The sequence below is a fragment of the Camelus ferus genome, chromosome 5, assembly GCF_009834535.1.
Source record: "Camelus ferus isolate YT-003-E chromosome 5, BCGSAC_Cfer_1.0, whole genome shotgun sequence".
NCBI lineage: Eukaryota > Metazoa > Chordata > Mammalia > Artiodactyla > Camelidae > Camelus > Camelus ferus.
Window position 1 is genome coordinate 30,214,809 of NC_045700.1, and position 18,831 is coordinate 30,233,639.

Sequence of the window (18,831 nt, forward strand, 5' to 3'; positions counted from 1 at the left end):
AAATTCTATAGAAATAATATTTTCACAGTAGTTGTCTTAAACCTGATACAATTAACAACTATACACCCACTACCATTTATTTCTTGATACAAAGTCTAGATCCTTCGTGGCTCTGGTGATCTTGATACCACACTATAAGGTCTAAAAGAAGAAATGATGCAAGGGTTTAATGACATCAATATTCTGGGCATCACAGACACATGAAGGAAGAGCTCAGGCTGACATGCAGCACACTCACATCGCTTTGCAGGTCATAGGCTTTCCTGGCCTGAATCACGTCTTGCTGGTCAGGCATGCATGTCCACTGGTGCAGGTAATTGCGATAATCAATGTCGCTGACCAGATCCTGGCTTTGTTTAGAATGTGTGATGGAAAGCATGTCCGCAGGGCTCTGGAACTTAGACTTCCACTTGGCCCAGTGCAGCCGGTACTCTCTTTCATTCTGGATCTTGCCAGCTATGAGCGCCCAGCGGATCTTGTTGTCATCCCTGGCTGTGAGGGTACCCACGTAGTGTCCCTTCTGCTTCTCGTGGTCAAGCTTGTACTTATACTGGAGATGGAAAAACAAAGTAGATGGATCACACAGCAAACTCCTGATGCACCTAGGGCGTTTGCTTAAAAAACTGGGGTGTTAAACAAGGCCACACTTACGTCACTGGCAATCTCCCTGGAGGCCTTGGCAGCCTGGATGGGGATGGCATCCAGCCGCACATCGCAGCTCATCTTCATCTCATCCCAACCTTTGCGGTAAATTTTCTGAACAGGAGGAAAAACAAAGTTATCGTTCCAGATTCAAATTTACCAGTAACTCCAAGGGTTCAAGTTGAATTAATACCAGAAGGGTGCAGTTTGAAGTCCCAGAACCAGTTAAAGAAAAAAGAATAGTTGAAAGAATCATTCTGTACCGTTGTCCTGGAATATAAAATAATGTCTGGAATCCAAAGATCTGCACTTGATAAGAGTTCTTTTTTTTTCTTTAATTTGAATCATAACTTCCATGTAGACGTTCACGGTTTACGTAAAAAGGTTTACCTACTTCTTGTATTGTTGTGCTAGTAGCATTGGTATACATTTAAGTTCAGATGTTAATGGCCTATTATTGCATTTCTTTAATTCAATAATTGTATTTAATGTTTTAACTCAATTCAATTTTATAGTCTTCAGAATTATAAACTTTTTACATTTGTGGGTTTTTTTTCTCCCTATATGGTTTCTTAGATCTTCTAATACGATTGATAATGCATACTGTTTGGGAATCTTAGGTCTTCTTACTGACACACCATTGGATGTAATGGCCATTTTCTAAGTATAACACTTTTTCCTTTGTAAAGAGAAGTTAATTAAAGTAGAGACTGTTTTACGGATAACTTTCTAAATATACGTTCAAATTTTAGTGGATACATTCTATATTAACAACATCAGAAAGACTCAGACATAACAGCAATTTAAACATATAACTCAAAAATCATACCTATCACTATGGGAGCTTGAACAGCGCAGAAAGGAGAAGTGAGTTTCAATTATTGATAGTTTCATGGCCTTTGCATTTGAAAAATGGGTGCTCAGGTAAATTTTGTCCTTGTAAGTGTGGACAAGTTTTACATGAATTTTCATTCAAGTTTTTGTATGAATTTTAAGTGGGCCTGTTTTAACATTTGATTTGTTTTTTGTACAAAAGAAAAAAGTGTTCTCCACATTTAAATGCATTATACTGGAGAATATTTAATGCAAACTTGTAATTATATTATTTTAAATTTTTGTCTTTTATTTATTACATATATTGTTATACTTTTTTATATAATACATTTTTGTTTGTTGATGTGGTCAAATATATTTTTCATTTGAACTTAAAAAAATCAGGCTTGAGATCTAACTCTTCACTTACTAACTGTAAGAATGTGGGCAAATTCCTTAATCTTTTTAAGTTTCAACTTTCCCATATGATAAAAATAAAATGACACTATCTTACTCATGGGATTATTATGAAGATTAAACGAGTCAATTTAACATGAATTTGCTTGGTTACCCATAAAATCATATACAGATACCCTGGAAAAGTTTTACTTTCTACATGATGGAAATAATTTAAAATAGTGGACTTTATCAAGATTATATACCGGCAACACCATGTGTAAAGAAATTGTACGTTTAGGTTACCATTCAAATGGGATGTTTGATTTCTTCCAAAATAGAAGCCATTCTCATTAATACCTATATATCTAAATTTAATAACTTCACTTTTGGCATACTTTCAAATACTAATCTTGCTTACATCATGATATCAATGGTAGGGTTCTGGTATTTCCAGCTGAGAAATTTATCATGTAAAAGAGAGCACATGAGACTTTTCAGGACTCTCTTGCCAAAGATGCCTATGGATCGGAAGGAAGAGGCTAAGGATGCTGCAATGAAGAGCTGGCTGGTCTCCATCCAGTCACGGGGCAATAAGAGCGCATTGCACCATATACTGATTCTGGTCCAAAAAAATGTATCAGTGCCCTAAAATACTGTTTTCTTCTCAACTCTTGGAAAAAATGAGCTCCCAAGTGGCTCATTACAATAGAGTTGATGGTGTGGTTTGGCACACAAATGAGGAATCTTTGCTTGGCAGGTTCTTTCTCGTCTAAAGATTTATTATTTTTGAAAGATGCAGAGTTCCAAGTCATGGTGAACTGCACTAAGGTAGCATCCTTCCCCGAAGGTCATACTTATTCTACATACAGACAAAATCTCTGTGATCCATGAAGGTGGTACCTTTCTTGAATTTCTTAAACTGTGTAGCTAGCCACATAACTAAATTCTCTTATTTTATCTAATAGACTTTAAGTTGCTTCTCTTCCTTTTCCCAGGAATATAACGATTTATTCTGCATATAATGATAAATACTGGAAAGAAAAAGGCAAAATTATCTGTTATTCATACTCTTACATAATTATTTTGGCTTGAATAAGAAGCTTCTGTTAAATAATGGTAATGTTAGTGGGCATCGCTGTTTTGTTCCTGACTTGAATGAGAAGCTTACTTACCGAGGATGAGCCTAGCCTTTGATTTGAGATTTACTTTTAGTCCTGTCAAGAAAATATTAATTTATCCTTATTTTGCTAATATTTTATTTTTAAAAATAAGGATGAATATTGAATTTGGTCACATATCTTTTCAAATCTAATAAAATGAGCATATGACTTTTCTCTTTTGTTCTATTACATTATTAAGTTTCTAAATAGGGAACCCTCTTGACATTCCTGGATGAACCCTAGTTGTTTGCATCATACATTCACGTACTACCATAATGCTGCATTTAAGATTCCCCCATTATTATTGGCCTACAGTTTTCATTTGTGGAACTATCTTCAACACGTTTTGGTAACTGTGACAGCTTTCCTTCTTTCACTGGGCTCTGTGGTAGCTTATTTCTTCAAGTTTGGAGAGAACTCCCCTATAAAATCATCTGGGTGACCCTGACATTGGAAAGGGAGAAGGAGAGTCTTTAATAACCCTCTTAATTTCTTGCAATATGTTTTTATTCGTTTTCTGGAGTCAATTTTAGTAATTTATAATTTCCTTAAAAATCCCCTATATATCTGGGTTAATTAATTCATACAAAATTTTGCAACGAATTCCCCCTAATTATTTTGTGTTTGTCCGAATCTGTCAGTTCCCCTTCTTGTTTGTGTGTCTCCTCATTCCTCGTTCATCTTTCTTGTCCTTACTCCCTTCTCTCTTTTGTCATGTTGATGTTCCCTCACCAGTGACTCAGAGCCTAGGATCTGCCCCCCTCCTCACTCCTGGTCAAGGGCTCTTCCTTACCCACTCAATCTTCTCTCCCAAGGCTATGAAGCATTCCCTAGTGATATCTTCGTACCAAATGGGTGATTCTCCAAGCAAAAAGGAAGTCTGTTGCGGTACTTACATTGCTCACATGAAGAGCATTGGCTCTAGCGAGATTGATTTCTGGAGTATCTGGCATTATGTGGATTGAAGTTTTATCCTTGTCCCAAAGTTCTCTGTACTTTGGCTATGGAAAGAACCAATAATAACACAATTACAAATTGCCTGTGGCAATGCACAGCTCTCAACTTTCCTGATCCAGAATCTTTTCATATTAAGGTAAAAATTTCCAGAATTTTTCATGTAAGTTACTCAAATTTGATATGAAATCTGTATTAATACCTTTTATTACTACTTTGAGTTTTTGTTTAAAGTTAACAAACAATAACAGAACAACCCTGCCAATATTACTTACTAAAACCTTTGCTATCATCAATATTATTATCTTACAAAGAAATTACCAGCTTATTTATCATTTCTTTATAACACTAACTTAATTTTACATAGAAGAAAAATGTGACTCACAATACTAATATTTTCAGCATTTGACTTAGCAAGGACAACATCAGGTGTATCAACGATGCTCGTGTACTTGAGTTTCACCACAGGTGTCCGATAGACGCTGTCTAGTAGGATCTTCTGGGCATTTTTGACTCTCAATACTTCAGGAGACCCTTCGGGCATCCAGCCGATGCCACGCAACCATTCCAAGTCAGCCTTGTAGATGGCCTGGGAAGGAAAACAAAGTTAGGTAGAGGTAGGGTTTTTTTAAATTGTGGTAAAGTAAGGAAGCAGTTTTTCATGTTACACTTTATCCTCCACAAACAATAATAAAACTGAGCATAGGCCTGACGCACACAGTTCCTCATATGTACAGCCATGTCTTGTTCTGCTCTGTTTTCTGTGGCAGGGTGGAGGGGGTCTATGATGGGGTCTTGATGCACATTCTAGAAAGCAGAGTGATGCAGAAGGAGTGCTCTGCTTAGGGGATGCGTGGAAGAGTTCTGAATATTTGGTAATCCTCACACTAGCTAATGTGGACTTTTAAAGCAATAATAATAGGCTCTCCAGGAAGCTATCCACACAGCAACCAGAACGATCTTTATAAAATTCACCACTCAGATCTGAAGTCACAACATCCCCCCATCCTATGGCTTCCCAGTGATCTTACGGTAAAGATCAAAATCTTAACATAGATTAGAAGGTGATGATGGTCCAGCATCAGCCCCTACATACTCTTCCAGCTTCCTCCTACACCTGCCTTCCTTTAACCTGTGCATCCTGCCCACGCTGGTCTTTCAGTTTGTGGTTTGCACACAACCTGCTTTGCATATGTTGGTCATTCTGCAGGAATGCCCCCTGTGTCCTCCTCCAGAACCAACTCCTACTCTCCCTTACATCCCTAAATCAGATTTCTCCGTATAAGCTTTCCCCACCTCACTTTCTCAGTCATCCCATTTTTTTTTTTTTTTTACTGATATTCTCTAGTATTACTAGAGATATACTGATCTGTTTCTTTGTTATCAATGTGAAATTCCTAAAGTCAGGAACTGTGTTGTGTTTCTTCTTTATTCACCATTGTACCTTCAGTGCTTAGCACAATCCCTGGCACATGGTGTGTTCCATATTTTTAAAGGGATAATTAAGATAATTTTTAAAGGGATAATCAATCCCTAGCTCCACAATTTTGATCTCAATCGGGTTTTCTTTTTCTAAGACAGCACTTCACTCCGAATCGGGATTAGCATTTTCTTGTCTATCTAGACCTGTTTTCTCAGATATAGGCAAGTGGTTAACTAGATAAAATTATTCTATGTGAAACACCATTATTAATTTCATTTAAAAAGCTGTAGTGTCCTTCAGAAGTGGTACTTTAATAACTGTTTAACAGGCTACAAATATCAAACTAAAAAGGGAGTAAGAGGAGTAAAAATGTAGGAAATTTCTACATTAATGATGAATGTTGTTGGTTTTAGTGTGTAAAGTATGATGGAGACCCAAAATTCAGAAGAAGGAATTCTTAAAGAGGATTACATACAGGTTTTGAAGTCCCCTTCCTCATTCTTTGAGAGCTTGATTGATATGCATTCCTCAATAAACTAATGTGGTTCAGGTCAATGAAGAGACTGCATTTTTCTAGAAACTGGCCTAAATCCACCAGTTGGCAGCTCATTTCAAATGTTGGATATACTTTTCTATAACAAACTCATTCATTATTAGAAAGCATCTCTTGAAGCTTAAGGGAACCAAGTTCAGATAATTAAAAGAAAGTATTAATTGTATACAAGAAACAAATATCCTGATGGAACTCATCATTTCCAAAAGACTGAATGGGCAGAAAACACGAGCAAATCTAAAAATACTTTAGGTAAATGAATGAAACATCAAGTTGTGAAGAATCTCAAGTTTAAGGGAAACAAGTGAGTTTGGAGTATGCTGCTAGCCTCTGAAATTCATTTCAAGCAAGACAGCCCCTGTCATTCTTCAACTGAAGAACCAAGAAAATGCTTATGTTTAATAAACCACAAACAGTGCACCCATTAACAAATCTAAGAAAAATTCTGGTAGCACCACTAATAATGAAAATGCAAACTTTCTGAATAAGCCTAGAAGTAAGGTACGCGATGAGTACACTTGGTAACCAACACTAAAGGGAAGTGCTCTTGCAGAGAGAGTTGCATTTTCCCGAGCACCAGAGGGAGTGAGGGGCAAAGCTGTGGAAGACTTTCTTTCTGAGCAAGAGCTCACCCCTCGGGCACGTCCGTTGATACTTCCTGCATGAGCAACAACTTACATCACTCTGCAGGTCATAGGCTTTCCTGGCTTGGATCACATCATTCTGGTCAGGAAAGCAAGACCAGTGGTGTAGGTAATGCCGATAGTCCACGTCGCTTGCTAATGCCTGGCCCTCTTTGGCAGCATTGATGGACACCATGTCGACTGGGATGGTGATCTTGGCCTTGTGGTCATTGTACGCCTTTTTGTACAGCCTGTCATTCTGCATCTTCATCACATTGGCCGCAAAGACCAGTTTAGGGTCTTCCTTGGCAGTGCGACATCCAATATAATGACCTTTCTGTTTCTCGTAGGTGGTTTTGTATAGATACTGGTGGATGTGAACAGAAGAAAGAAGAGTTGTTCTCCAAACTCACTTTTCTAGACAGTCTACTCAAATAGCCTCAGTTTCCTTACCTAAAAGTTACCCTTATGGGGGCACTGTTTTTCTTTAAATTCACATTATAACTTTATACTTCTTGATACACTGGCTTGTCTTCTGAGTCTATATGCATGAAGACATTGTGAAGACCTCAAAGATGAGAACTGTGCTTCTAAATTATCCCCCAATACAGGCATATCCACTATTTCCCAAACTTCAGTCACTGTTTGCTGTTCTCACGTGTTTTGCCACAAAGTACCACCTGTACTTTATACTTTACTTTGTCAATGTGATTCTTTGTTTAAGTAAATATATTTTAAAGTGTGTAAGCTTATTTAAAATTTTTTATTTTAAAATTTATAGTTCTATTTAAGTGGGGAAAAAATCAATATTTCTCTAGCACATATTAAAATGAATATAACTATTTTTAAAAATGTTTCTTCATGGACTGCATAAAATTATCACAGGAAGCAGCTATGCAGGCAGCACTTTAAGAAACAATAGAATTCTTTGCACCCACTAAATCTCTGTAAGTGCTTATAAATTAACTTATATTGAGAAGAGACTGAAAAGAAAATCAAAATCTGTGCTTAATCATATAAACAGCAGAACCAAGCAGAGAAGTAGGAAGGTCCTCAAATTGCTGTGAAAGTTGTTCTTGAATTTTGGATTGTAAAGCAAGACACGAATAACGGTGACCTTCATTCTACTTAATTAAAATTCTTGGGGAATTAAGTTAGAGATTAGTACAGTATCAACTCTCTGTGTGTCTATGAGTTAATGTTTGTTAAGGAGGAGCAAGGAGGCACTCTCACATCACTGGCAATGTCCCTGGAAGCCTTGGCATGCTTGAACCCAATGGCATCTGCTTTCAGGTCATAACCAGTCATCTTGACGTCTTCCCAAGCTTTCTGATACTGCTTCTGCAAATGGAGATTGCAATGCCACAGTCAATCTGAAGAGGGAGCTACTGAGTCAGCATTACTGGTAAGTTCAAGAATACATGGCAACAGTTATACTGAAAATCAATCTCTCCTTAAGATTTGTAAAATGGCTTGGTTTTGTATCGAACATAGTTCCAGTAGATTTTTAATGACATTTAGTCAAGTTCTCTTTCAATATCTTTTTTTTTTTAAAGAAAGGAATTTAAAAGACAGTAAAGCACATGAAAATGAGAAAAATTACATATATTGTTTGGCTTTTAAAAGGAAAAATCAATGATGGGCCACTAAAAAGAGAACTAAATATTAATATACATGCATTTTCACCATTACTACACATGGTTTTCACCAGTGCATTTTTCCGTCCAATAAAGACGAGGACACACGTTTCTACAGTATAAACACACACTCAGGTGTGCTTGTGCACACACACATGGCACTTATCACTGAAGACCAGAAATGAAAGGAAAGTTAGGGAAATGCCTTTTGCTAACTGCTCTCTGCAGCTCGCAGACGGGAGGCAGAGAACGCCGTGTGGAGCGAGGGGCGGGGCGGCGTCTTACGTTGCTGATCTGCACTGCGTTGATTTTGGACTGCAGCATCAGCGGGGTGTCAGCTGGCACGTTCACGTTAGCCTTCTCCTTTTCCCAGGCGTCACGATACAATGGCTGGTAAAAATGAAAAACAGAGGGTGATTAATGAGTAAAGAAGTAAATTAATGAGTAAATACCATATGAAGAAACTTATAGGTACAATGAAAGGTTCTCTTTGGATGTGCTCAGATGTATATGTGATCGCATTTGTTTTCATCTGTGTTTCTATTTAGAAGGTGTCAAAAGTGACTTCAAGAAGAATATATTCATGTGTGATGAAGTATAAACGTAAAACGCACCAGAAACATGGTAGTAAACGGATCCTCTTCTATTTACTCACATATAATTACCTGACAGGTAAGCCTGCATTGTAGGTAACTATGATGATCCACATTGCTAACCAAGTCTTGGCTTTCTCGGTCCACATAATTATCATAACGTCTAAAATGAGCACTTTTAAAAGCGCCCCTGCACTTTTCCACTTACTTCATGATTGAGTAGCAATAAAAATATGGCAGTTTTGTGATCATGGCATTAACTGGTGGATCTGTGTTATAGGCAAGGTCTCAAAATGTGTTCAAAATGGGTATCAGAGTCTGAAACATGGAGATGCCTACCGTACTTTGACCAAAGGGTTATCTAGGCAAATGAAATGTGGATACTATTCATTGATTGGCTATATGAAATTCTGTCTGGGTACATGCACATTCAAGATTCTAATCCTGGTATTAGCAGTTTAAGGTTCACAGTTAGAATCTCTACTGAGACCTCTACAACTTGTCTGAACATCTCATGAACTGACTTACCTCACTGATCTGCACAGAGTTGATCTTTGCCAGGATGACTTCAGGGGTATCAACAATGCTGGTGTGTTTGAGGGCCTCAGGCCTTGTGCGATACAACCTTTCATTCAGGAGATTCTGAGCATTCTTTACTCTCATCACTTCCACGGAACCCTCCGGCAACCATCCAATACCCTTCAGCCATTCCAGGTCTGATTTGTACACGTTCTACAAGAAGGAGAGGACCACAGAGCGCAGAAGAGTTAAATTCACCTACGAGAGCATGATGCCAGCAAACCACACACTGCCTCTACTCAGATCATCTGGGCGGTCAACCCCATGAAACTCAAGGATCAACGTTAAACGGTAATATTTGGGCAGTACATTCCTGGCACATGTCTCTGGGAGAAGTTCACAGTATCCTATGGGAATTGGAGATGGGCTGACAAGTGGCACTTTTGGGATGACAGAAAGCAATGACACACAATTTTGTTTTCATGCAAGTTTGAGCTTCTGTGCTCACTACTTGAAATATGCCTTTTGTACACCATGGAAAATAATATCTGCAGGAATTTGGGAGAAAAATGTCCTTAGATGCATGTGTAATGAGAAAAATACATACCTATATCTATAGACAACTTTCCTCTTTCTCCCTCTAAATGTATTATAAAAATATACATACAGTTTCCTCTATGTGTCAGATAAACTTGAGATCCAGTATTTCCTTATGCTAATACCTATTTCTGACATTAAGATATCTTATCATGCAAATGTTAATGGATCAGGACAACAACTGGGATTGAAATTTTCTACCTAATTACATAGAATAAGAGAGTGATTTTCTTCTTGATAAATAAGGCCTTGCCACATAAGAAGGAATCCCCTATAAAATGGAAAGTGTTCAGAAAAACTCCACAGAAATCTACAGAATATGTTAGATTCTATTAAGATTACTGTTTAAATTACATCCCGAGGGAATACACTGCAGGGAAACACACAGACACACATCTCCCCCGGAGTCTGGAGGCAGGATACGCACATCGCTCTGCAGTTCGTAGGCTTTCTTTGCCTGGATCACATCATTCTGATCTGGCAGACACGTCCACTGGTGCAGGTAATTGCGATAATCAATGTCGCTGACCAGATCCTGGCTTTGTTTAGAATGCGTGATGGAAAGCATGTCCGCAGGGCTCTGGAACTTAGACTTCCACTTGGCCCAGTGCAGCCGGTACTCTCTTTCATTCTGGATCTTGCCAGCTATGAGCGCCCAGCGGATCTTGTTGTCATCCCTGGCTGTGAGGGTACCCACGTAGTGTCCCTTCTGCTTCTCGTGGTCAAGCTTGTACTTATACTGGAGATGGAAAAGCAAAGTAGATGGATCACACAGCAAACTCCTGATGCACCTAGGGCGTTTGCTTAAAAAACTGGGGTGTTAAACAAGGCCACACTTACGTCACTGGCAATCTCCCTGGAGGCCTTGGCAGCCTGGATGGGGATGGCATCCAGCCGCACATCGCAGCTCATCTTCATCTCATCCCAACCTTTGCGGTAAATTTTCTGAACAGGAGGAAAAACAAAGTTATCGTTCCAGATTCAAATTTACCAGTAACTCCAAGGGTTCAAGTTGAATTAATACCAGAAGGGTGCAGTTTGAAGTCCCAGAACCAGTTAAAGAAAAAAGAATAGTTGAAAGAATCATTCTGTACCGTTGTCCTGGAATATAAAATAATGTCTGGAATCCAAAGATCTGCACTTGATAAGAGTTCTTTTTTTTTCTTTAATTTGAATCATAACTTCCATGTAGACGTTCACGGTTTACGTAAAAAGGTTTACCTACTTCTTGTATTGTTGTGCTAGTAGCATTGGTATACATTTAAGTTCAGATGTTAATGGCCTATTATTGCATTTCTTTAATTCAATAATTGTATTTAATGTTTTAACTCAATTCAATTTTATAGTCTTCAGAATTATAAACTTTTTACATTTGTGGGTTTTTTTTCTCCCTATATGGTTTCTTAGATCTTCTAATACGATTGATAATGCATACTGTTTGGGAATCTTAGGTCTTCTTACTGACACACCATTGGATGTAATGGCCATTTTCTAAGTATAACACTTTTTCCTCTTGTAAAGAGAAGTTAATTAAAGTAGAGACTGTTTTACGGATAACTTTCTAAATATACGTTCAAATTTTAGTGGATACATTCTATATTAACAACATCAGAAAGACTCAGACATAACAGCAATTTAAACATATAACTCAAAAATCATACCTATCACTATGGGAGCTTCAACAGCGCAGAAAGGAGAAGTGAGTTTCAATTATTGATAGTTTCATGGCCTTTGCATTTGAAAAATGGGTGCTCAGGTAAATTTTGTCCTTGTTAAGTGTGGACAAGTTTTACATGAATTTTCATTCAAGTTTTTGTATGAATTTTAAGTGGGCCTGTTTTAACATTTGATTTGTTTTTTGTACAAAAGAAAAAAGTGTTCTCCACATTTAAATGCATTATACTGGAGAATATTTAATGCAAACTTGTAATTATATTATTTTAAATTTTTGTCTTTTATTTATTACATATATTGTTATACTTTTTTATATAATACATTTTTGTTTGTTGATGTGGTCAAATATATTTTTCATTTGAACTTAAAAAAATCAGGCTTGAGATCTAACTCTTCACTTACTAACTGTAAGAATGTGGGCAAATTCCTTAATCTTTTTAAGTTTCAACTTTCCCATATGATAAAAATAAAATGACACTATCTTACTCATGGGATTATTATGAAGATTAAACGAGTCAATTTAACATGAATTTGCTTGGTTACCCATAAAATCATATACAGATACCCTGGAAAAGTTTTACTTTCTACATGATGGAAATAATTTAAAATAGTGGACTTTATCAAGATTATATACCGGCAACACCATGTGTAAAGAAATTGTACGTTTAGGTTACCATTCAAATGGGATGTTTGATTTCTTCCAAAATAGAAGCCATTCTCATTAATACCTATATATCTAAATTTAATAACTTCACTTTTGGCATACTTTCAAATACTAATCTTGCTTACATCATGATATCAATGGTAGGGTTCTGGTATTTCCAGCTGAGAAATTTATCATGTAAAAGAGAGCACATGAGACTTTTCAGGACTCTCTTGCCAAAGATGCCTATGGATCGGAAGGAAGAGGCTAAGGATGCTGCAATGAAGAGCTGGCTGGTCTCCATCCAGTCACGGGGCAATAAGAGCGCATTGCACCATATACGGATTCTGGTCCAAAAAAATGTATCAGTGCCCTAAAATACTGTTTTCTTCTCAACTCTTGGAAAAAATGAGCTCCCAAGTGGCTCATTACAATAGAGTTGATGGTGTGGTTTGGCACACAAATGAGGAATCTTTGCTTGGCAGGTTCTTTCTCGTCTAAAGATTTATTATTTTTGAAAGATGCAGAGTTCCAAGTCATGGTGAACTGCACTAAGGTAGCATCCTTCCCCGAAGGTCATACTTATTCTACATACAGACAAAATCTCTGTGATCCATGAAGGTGGTACCTTTCTTGAATTTCTTAAACTGTGTAGCTAGCCACATAACTAAATTCTCTTATTTTATCTAATAGACTTTAAGTTGCTTCTCTTCCTTTTCCCAGGAATATAACGATTTATTCTGCATATAATGATAAATACTGGAAAGAAAAAGGCAAAATTATCTGTTATTCATACTCTTACATAATTATTTTGGCTTGAATAAGAAGCTTCTGTTAAATAATGGTAATGTTAGTGGGCATCGCTGTTTTGTTCCTGACTTGAATGAGAAGCTTACTTACCGAGGATGAGCCTAGCCTTTGATTTAAGATTTACTTTTAGTCCTGTCAAGAAAATATTAATTTATCCTTATTTTGCTAATATTTTATTTTTAAAAATAAGGATGAATATTGAATTTGGTCACATATCTTTTCAAATCTAATAAAATGAGCATATGACTTTTCTCTTTTGTTCTATTACATTATTAAGTTTCTAAATAGGGAACCCTCTTGACATTCCTGGATGAACCCTAGTTGTTTGCATCATACATTCACGTACTACCATAATGCTGCATTTAAGATTCCCCCATTATTATTGGCCTACAGTTTTCATTTGTGGAACTATCTTCAACACGTTTTGGTAACTGTGACAGCTTTCCTTCTTTCACTGGGCTCTGTGGTAGCTTATTTCTTCAAGTTTGGAGAGAACTCCCCTATAAAATCATCTGGGTGACCCTGACATTGGAAAGGGAGAAGGAGAGTCTTTAATAACCCTCTTAATTTCTTGCAATATGTTTTTATTCGTTTTCTGGAGTCAATTTTAGTAATTTATAATTTCCTTAAAAATGCCCTATATATCTGGGTTAATTAATTCATACAAAATTTTGCAACGAATTCCCCTAATTATTTTGTGTTTGTCCGAATCTGTCAGTTCCCCTTCTTGTTTGTGTGTCTCCTCATTCCTCGTTCATCTTTCTTGTCCTTACTCCCTTCTCTCTTTTGTCATGTTGATGTTCCCTCACCAGTGACTCAGAGCCTAGGATCTGCCCCCCTCCTCACTCCTGGTCAAGGGCTCTTCCTTACCCACTCAATCTTCTCTCCCAAGGCTATGAAGCATTCCCTAGTGATATCTTCGTACCAAATGGGTGATTCTCCAAGCAAAAAGGAAGTCTGTTGCGGTACTTACATTGCTCACATGAAGAGCATTGGCTCTAGCGAGATTGATTTCTGGAGTATCTGGCATTATGTGGATTGAAGTTTTATCCTTGTCCCAAAGTTCTCTGTACTTTGGCTATGGAAAGAACCAATAATAACACAATTACAAATTGCCTGTGGCAATGCACAGCTCTCAACTTTCCTGGATCCAGAATCTTTTCATATTAAGGTAAAAATTTCCAGAATTTTTCATGTAAGTTACTCAAATTTGATATGAAATCTGTATTAATACCTTTTATTACTACTTTGAGTTTTTGTTTAAAGTTAACAAACAATAACAGAACAACCCTGCCAATATTACTTACTAAAACCTTTGCTATCATCAATATTATTATCTTACAAAGAAATTACCAGCTTATTTATCATTTCTTTATAACACTAACTTAATTTTACATAGAAGAAAAATGTGACTCACAATACTAATATTTTCAGCATTTGACTTAGCAAGGACAACATCAGGTGTATCAACGATGCTCGTGTACTTGAGTTTCACCACAGGTGTCCGATAGACGCTGTCTAGTAGGATCTTCTGGGCATTTTTGACTCTCAATACTTCAGGAGACCCTTCGGGCATCCAGCCGATGCCACGCAACCATTCCAAGTCAGCCTTGTAGATGGCCTGGGAAGGAAAACAAAGTTAGGTAGAGGTAGGGTTTTTTTAAATTGTGGTAAAGTAAGGAAGCAGTTTTTCATGTTACACTTTATCCTCCACAAACAATAATAAAACTGAGCATAGGCCTGACGCACACAGTTCCTCATATGTACAGCCATGTCTTGTTCTGCTCTGTTTTCTGTGGCAGGGTGGAGGGGGTCTATGATGGGGTCTTGATGCACATTCTAGAAAGCAGAGTGATGCAGAAGGAGTGCTCTGCTTAGGGGATGCGTGGAAGAGTTCTGAATATTTGGTAATCCTCACACTAGCTAATGTGGACTTTTAAAGCAATAATAATAGGCTCTCCAGGAAGCTATCCACACAGCAACCAGAACGATCTTTATAAAATTCACCACTCAGATCTGAAGTCACAACATCCCCCCATCCTATGGCTTCCCAGTGATCTTACGGTAAAGATCAAAATCTTAACATAGATTAGAAGGTGATGATGGTCCAGCATCAGCCCCTACATACTCTTCCAGCTTCCTCCTACACCTGCCTTCCTTTAACCTGTGCATCCTGCCCACGCTGGTCTTTCAGTTTGTGGTTTGCACACAACCTGCTTTGCATATGTTGGTCATTCTGCAGGAATGCCCCCTGTGTCCTCCTCCAGAACCAACTCCTACTCTCCCTTATATCCCTAAATCAGATTTCTCCGTATAAGCTTTCCCCACCTCACTTTCTCAGTCATCCCATTTTTTTTTTTTTTTTTTACTGATATTCTCTAGTATTACTAGAGATATACTGATCTGTTTCTTTGTTATCAATGTGAAATTCCTAAAGTCAGGAACTGTGTTGTGTTTCTTCTTTATTCACCATTGTACCTTCAGTGCTTAGCACAATCCCTGGCACATGGTGTGTTCCATATTTTTAAAGGGATAATTAAGATAATTTTTAAAGGGATAATCAATCCCTAGCTCCACAATTTTGATCTCAATCGGGTTTTCTTTTTCTAAGACAGCACTTCACTCCGAATCGGGATTAGCATTTTCTTGTCTATCTAGACCTGTTTTCTCAGATATAGGCAAGTGGTTAACTAGATAAAATTATTCTATGTGAAACACCATTATTAATTTCATTTAAAAAGCTGTAGTGTCCTTCAGAAGTGGTACTTTAATAACTGTTTAACAGGCTACAAATATCAAACTAAAAAGGGAGTAAGAGGAGTCAAAATGTAGGAAATTTCTACATTAATGATGAATGTTGTTGGTTTTAGTGTGTAAAGTATGATGGAGACCCAAAATTCAGAAGAAGGAATTCTTAAAGAGGATTACATACAGGTTTTGAAGTCCCCTTCCTCATTCTTTGAGAGCTTGATTGATATGCATTCCTCAATAAACTAATGTGGTTCAGGTCAATGAAGAGACTGCATTTTTCTAGAAACTGGCCTAAATCCACCAGTTGGCAGCTCATTTCAAATGTTGGATATACTTTTCTATAACAAACTCATTCATTATTAGAAAGCATCTCTTGAAGCTTAAGGGAACCAAGTTCAGATAATTAAAAGAAAGTATTAATTGTATACAAGAAACAAATATCCTGATGGAACTCATCATTTCCAAAAGACTGAATGGGCAGAAAACACGAGCAAATCTAAAAATACTTTAGGTAAATGAATGAAACATCAAGTTGTGAAGAATCTCAAGTTTAAGGGAAACAAGTGAGTTTGGAGTATGCTGCTAGCCTCTGAAATTCATTTCAAGCAAGACAGCCCCTGTCATTCTTCAACTGAAGAACCAAGAAAATGCTTATGTTTAATAAACCACAAACAGTGCACCCATTAACAAATCTAAGAAAAATTCTGGTAGCACCACTAATAATGAAAATGCAAACTTTCTGAATAAGCCTAGAAGTAAGGTACGCGATGAGTACACTTGGTAACCAACACTAAAGGGAAGTGCTCTTGCAGAGAGAGTTGCATTTTCCCGAGCACCAGAGGGAGTGAGGGGCAAAGCTGTGGAAGACTTTCTTTCTGAGCAAGAGCTCACCCCTCGGGCACGTCCGTTGATACTTCCTGCATGAGCAACAACTTACATCACTCTGCAGGTCATAGGCTTTCCTGGCTTGGATCACATCATTCTGGTCAGGAAAGCAAGACCAGTGGTGTAGGTAATGCCGATAGTCCACGTCGCTTGCTAATGCCTGGCCCTCTTTGGCAGCATTGATGGACACCATGTCGACTGGGATGGTGATCTTGGCCTTGTGGTCATTGTACGCCTTTTTGTACAGCCTGTCATTCTGCATCTTCATCACATTGGCCGCAAAGACCAGTTTAGGGTCTTCCTTGGCAGTGCGACATCCAATATAATGACCTTTCTGTTTCTCGTAGGTGGTTTTGTATAGATACTGGTGGATGTGAACAGAAGAAAGAAGAGTTGTTCTCCAAACTCACTTTTCTAGACAGTCTACTCAAATAGCCTCAGTTTCCTTACCTAAAAGTTACCCTTTTGGGGGCACTGTTTTTCTTTAAATTCACATTATAACTTTATACTTCTTGATACACTGGCTTGTCTTCTGAGTCTATATGCATGAAGACATTGTGAAGACCTCAAAGATGAGAACTGTGCTTCTAAATTATCCCCCAATACAGGCATATCCACTATTTCCCAAACTTCAGTCACTGTTTGCTGTTCTCACGTGTTTTGCCACAAAGTACCACCTGTACTTTATACTTTACTTTGTCAATGTGATTCTTTGTTTAAGTAAATATATTTTAAAGTGTGTAAGCTTATTTAAAATTTTTTATTTTAAAATTTATAGTTCTATTTAAGTGGGGAAAAAATCAATATTTCTCTAGCACATATTAAAATGAATATAACTATTTTTAAAAATGTTTCTTCATGGACTGCATAAAATTATCACAGGAAGCAGCTATGCAGGCAGCACTTTAAGAAACAATAGAATTCTTTGCACCCACTAAATCTCTGTAAGTGCTTATAAATTAACTTATATTGAGAAGAGACTGAAAAGAAAATCAAAATCTGTGCTTAATCATATAAACAGCAGAACCAAGCAGAGAAGTAGGAAGGTCCTCAAATTGCTGTGAAAGTTGTTCTTGAATTTTGGATTGTAAAGCAAGACACGAATAACGGTGACCTTCATTCTACTTAATTAAAATTCTTGGGGAATTAAGTTAGAGATTAGTACAGTATCAACTCTCTGTGTGTCTATGAGTTAATGTTTGTTAAGGAGGAGCAAGGAGGCACTCTCACATCACTGGCAATGTCCCTGGAAGCCTTGGCATGCTTGAACCCAATGGCATCTGCTTTCAGGTCATAACCAGTCATCTTGACGTCTTCCCAAGCTTTCTGATACTGCTTCTGCAAATGGAGATTGCAATGCCACAGTCAATCTGAAGAGGGAGCTACTGAGTCAGCATTACTGGTAAGTTCAAGAATACATGGCAACAGTTACACTGAAAATCAATCTCTCCTTAAGATTTGTAAAATGGCTTGGTTTTGTATCGAACATAGTTCCAGTAGATTTTTAATGACATTTAGTCAAGTTCTCTTTCAATATCTTTTTTTTTTTAAAGAAAGGAATTTAAAAGACAGTAAAGCACATGAAAATGAGAAAAATTACATATATTGTTTGGCTTTTAAAAGGAAAAATCAATGATGGGCCACTAAAAAGAGAACTAAATATTAATATACATGCATTTTCACCATTACTACACATGGTTTTCACCAGTGCATTTTTCCGTCCAATAAAGACGAGGACACACGTTTCTACAGTATAAACACACACTCAGGTGTGCTTGTGCACACACACATGGCACTTATCACTGAAGACCAGAAATGAAAGGAAAGTTAGGGAAATGCCTTTTGCTAACTGCTCTCTGCAGCTCGCAGACGGGAGGCAGAGAACGCCGTGTGGAGCGAGGGGCGGGGCGGCGTCTTACGTTGCTGATCTGCACTGCGTTGATTTTGGACTGCAGCATCAGCGGGGTGTCAGCTGGCACGTTCACGTTAGCCTTCTCCTTTTCCCAGGCGTCACGATACAATGGCTGGTAAAAATGAAAAACAGAGGGTGATTAATGAGTAAAGAAGTAAATTAATGAGTAAATACCATATGAAGAAACTTATAGGTACAATGAAAGGTTCTCTTTGGATGTGCTCAGATGTATATGTGATCGCA

The 18,831-nt window shown here is 37.6% G+C and overlaps 1 protein-coding gene and 1 pseudogene across 1 annotated transcript in view; one reads left to right on the forward strand and one right to left on the reverse strand.

Annotated features, from left to right (window-relative positions):
- The window catches only part of LOC116663621, a 544,445-nt pseudogene that overhangs the window by 166,101 nt on the left and 359,513 nt on the right, over positions 1 to 18,831 (forward strand).
- NEB (nebulin) overlaps positions 1 to 18,831 on the reverse strand; it is a 226,036-nt gene that overhangs the window by 74,565 nt on the left and 132,640 nt on the right. Inside the window, 15 exon segments of the mRNA XM_032479425.1 lie at positions 239 to 550; positions 652 to 756; positions 3,911 to 4,015; positions 4,354 to 4,557; positions 6,623 to 6,934; positions 7,801 to 7,908; positions 8,490 to 8,594; positions 9,326 to 9,529; positions 10,341 to 10,652; positions 10,754 to 10,858; positions 14,014 to 14,118; positions 14,458 to 14,661; positions 16,729 to 17,040; positions 17,907 to 18,014; positions 18,596 to 18,700. Of these exon segments, the coding sequence (XP_032335316.1) occupies positions 239 to 550; positions 652 to 756; positions 3,911 to 4,015; positions 4,354 to 4,557; positions 6,623 to 6,934; positions 7,801 to 7,908; positions 8,490 to 8,594; positions 9,326 to 9,529; positions 10,341 to 10,652; positions 10,754 to 10,858; positions 14,014 to 14,118; positions 14,458 to 14,661; positions 16,729 to 17,040; positions 17,907 to 18,014; positions 18,596 to 18,700 (2,706 nt within the window).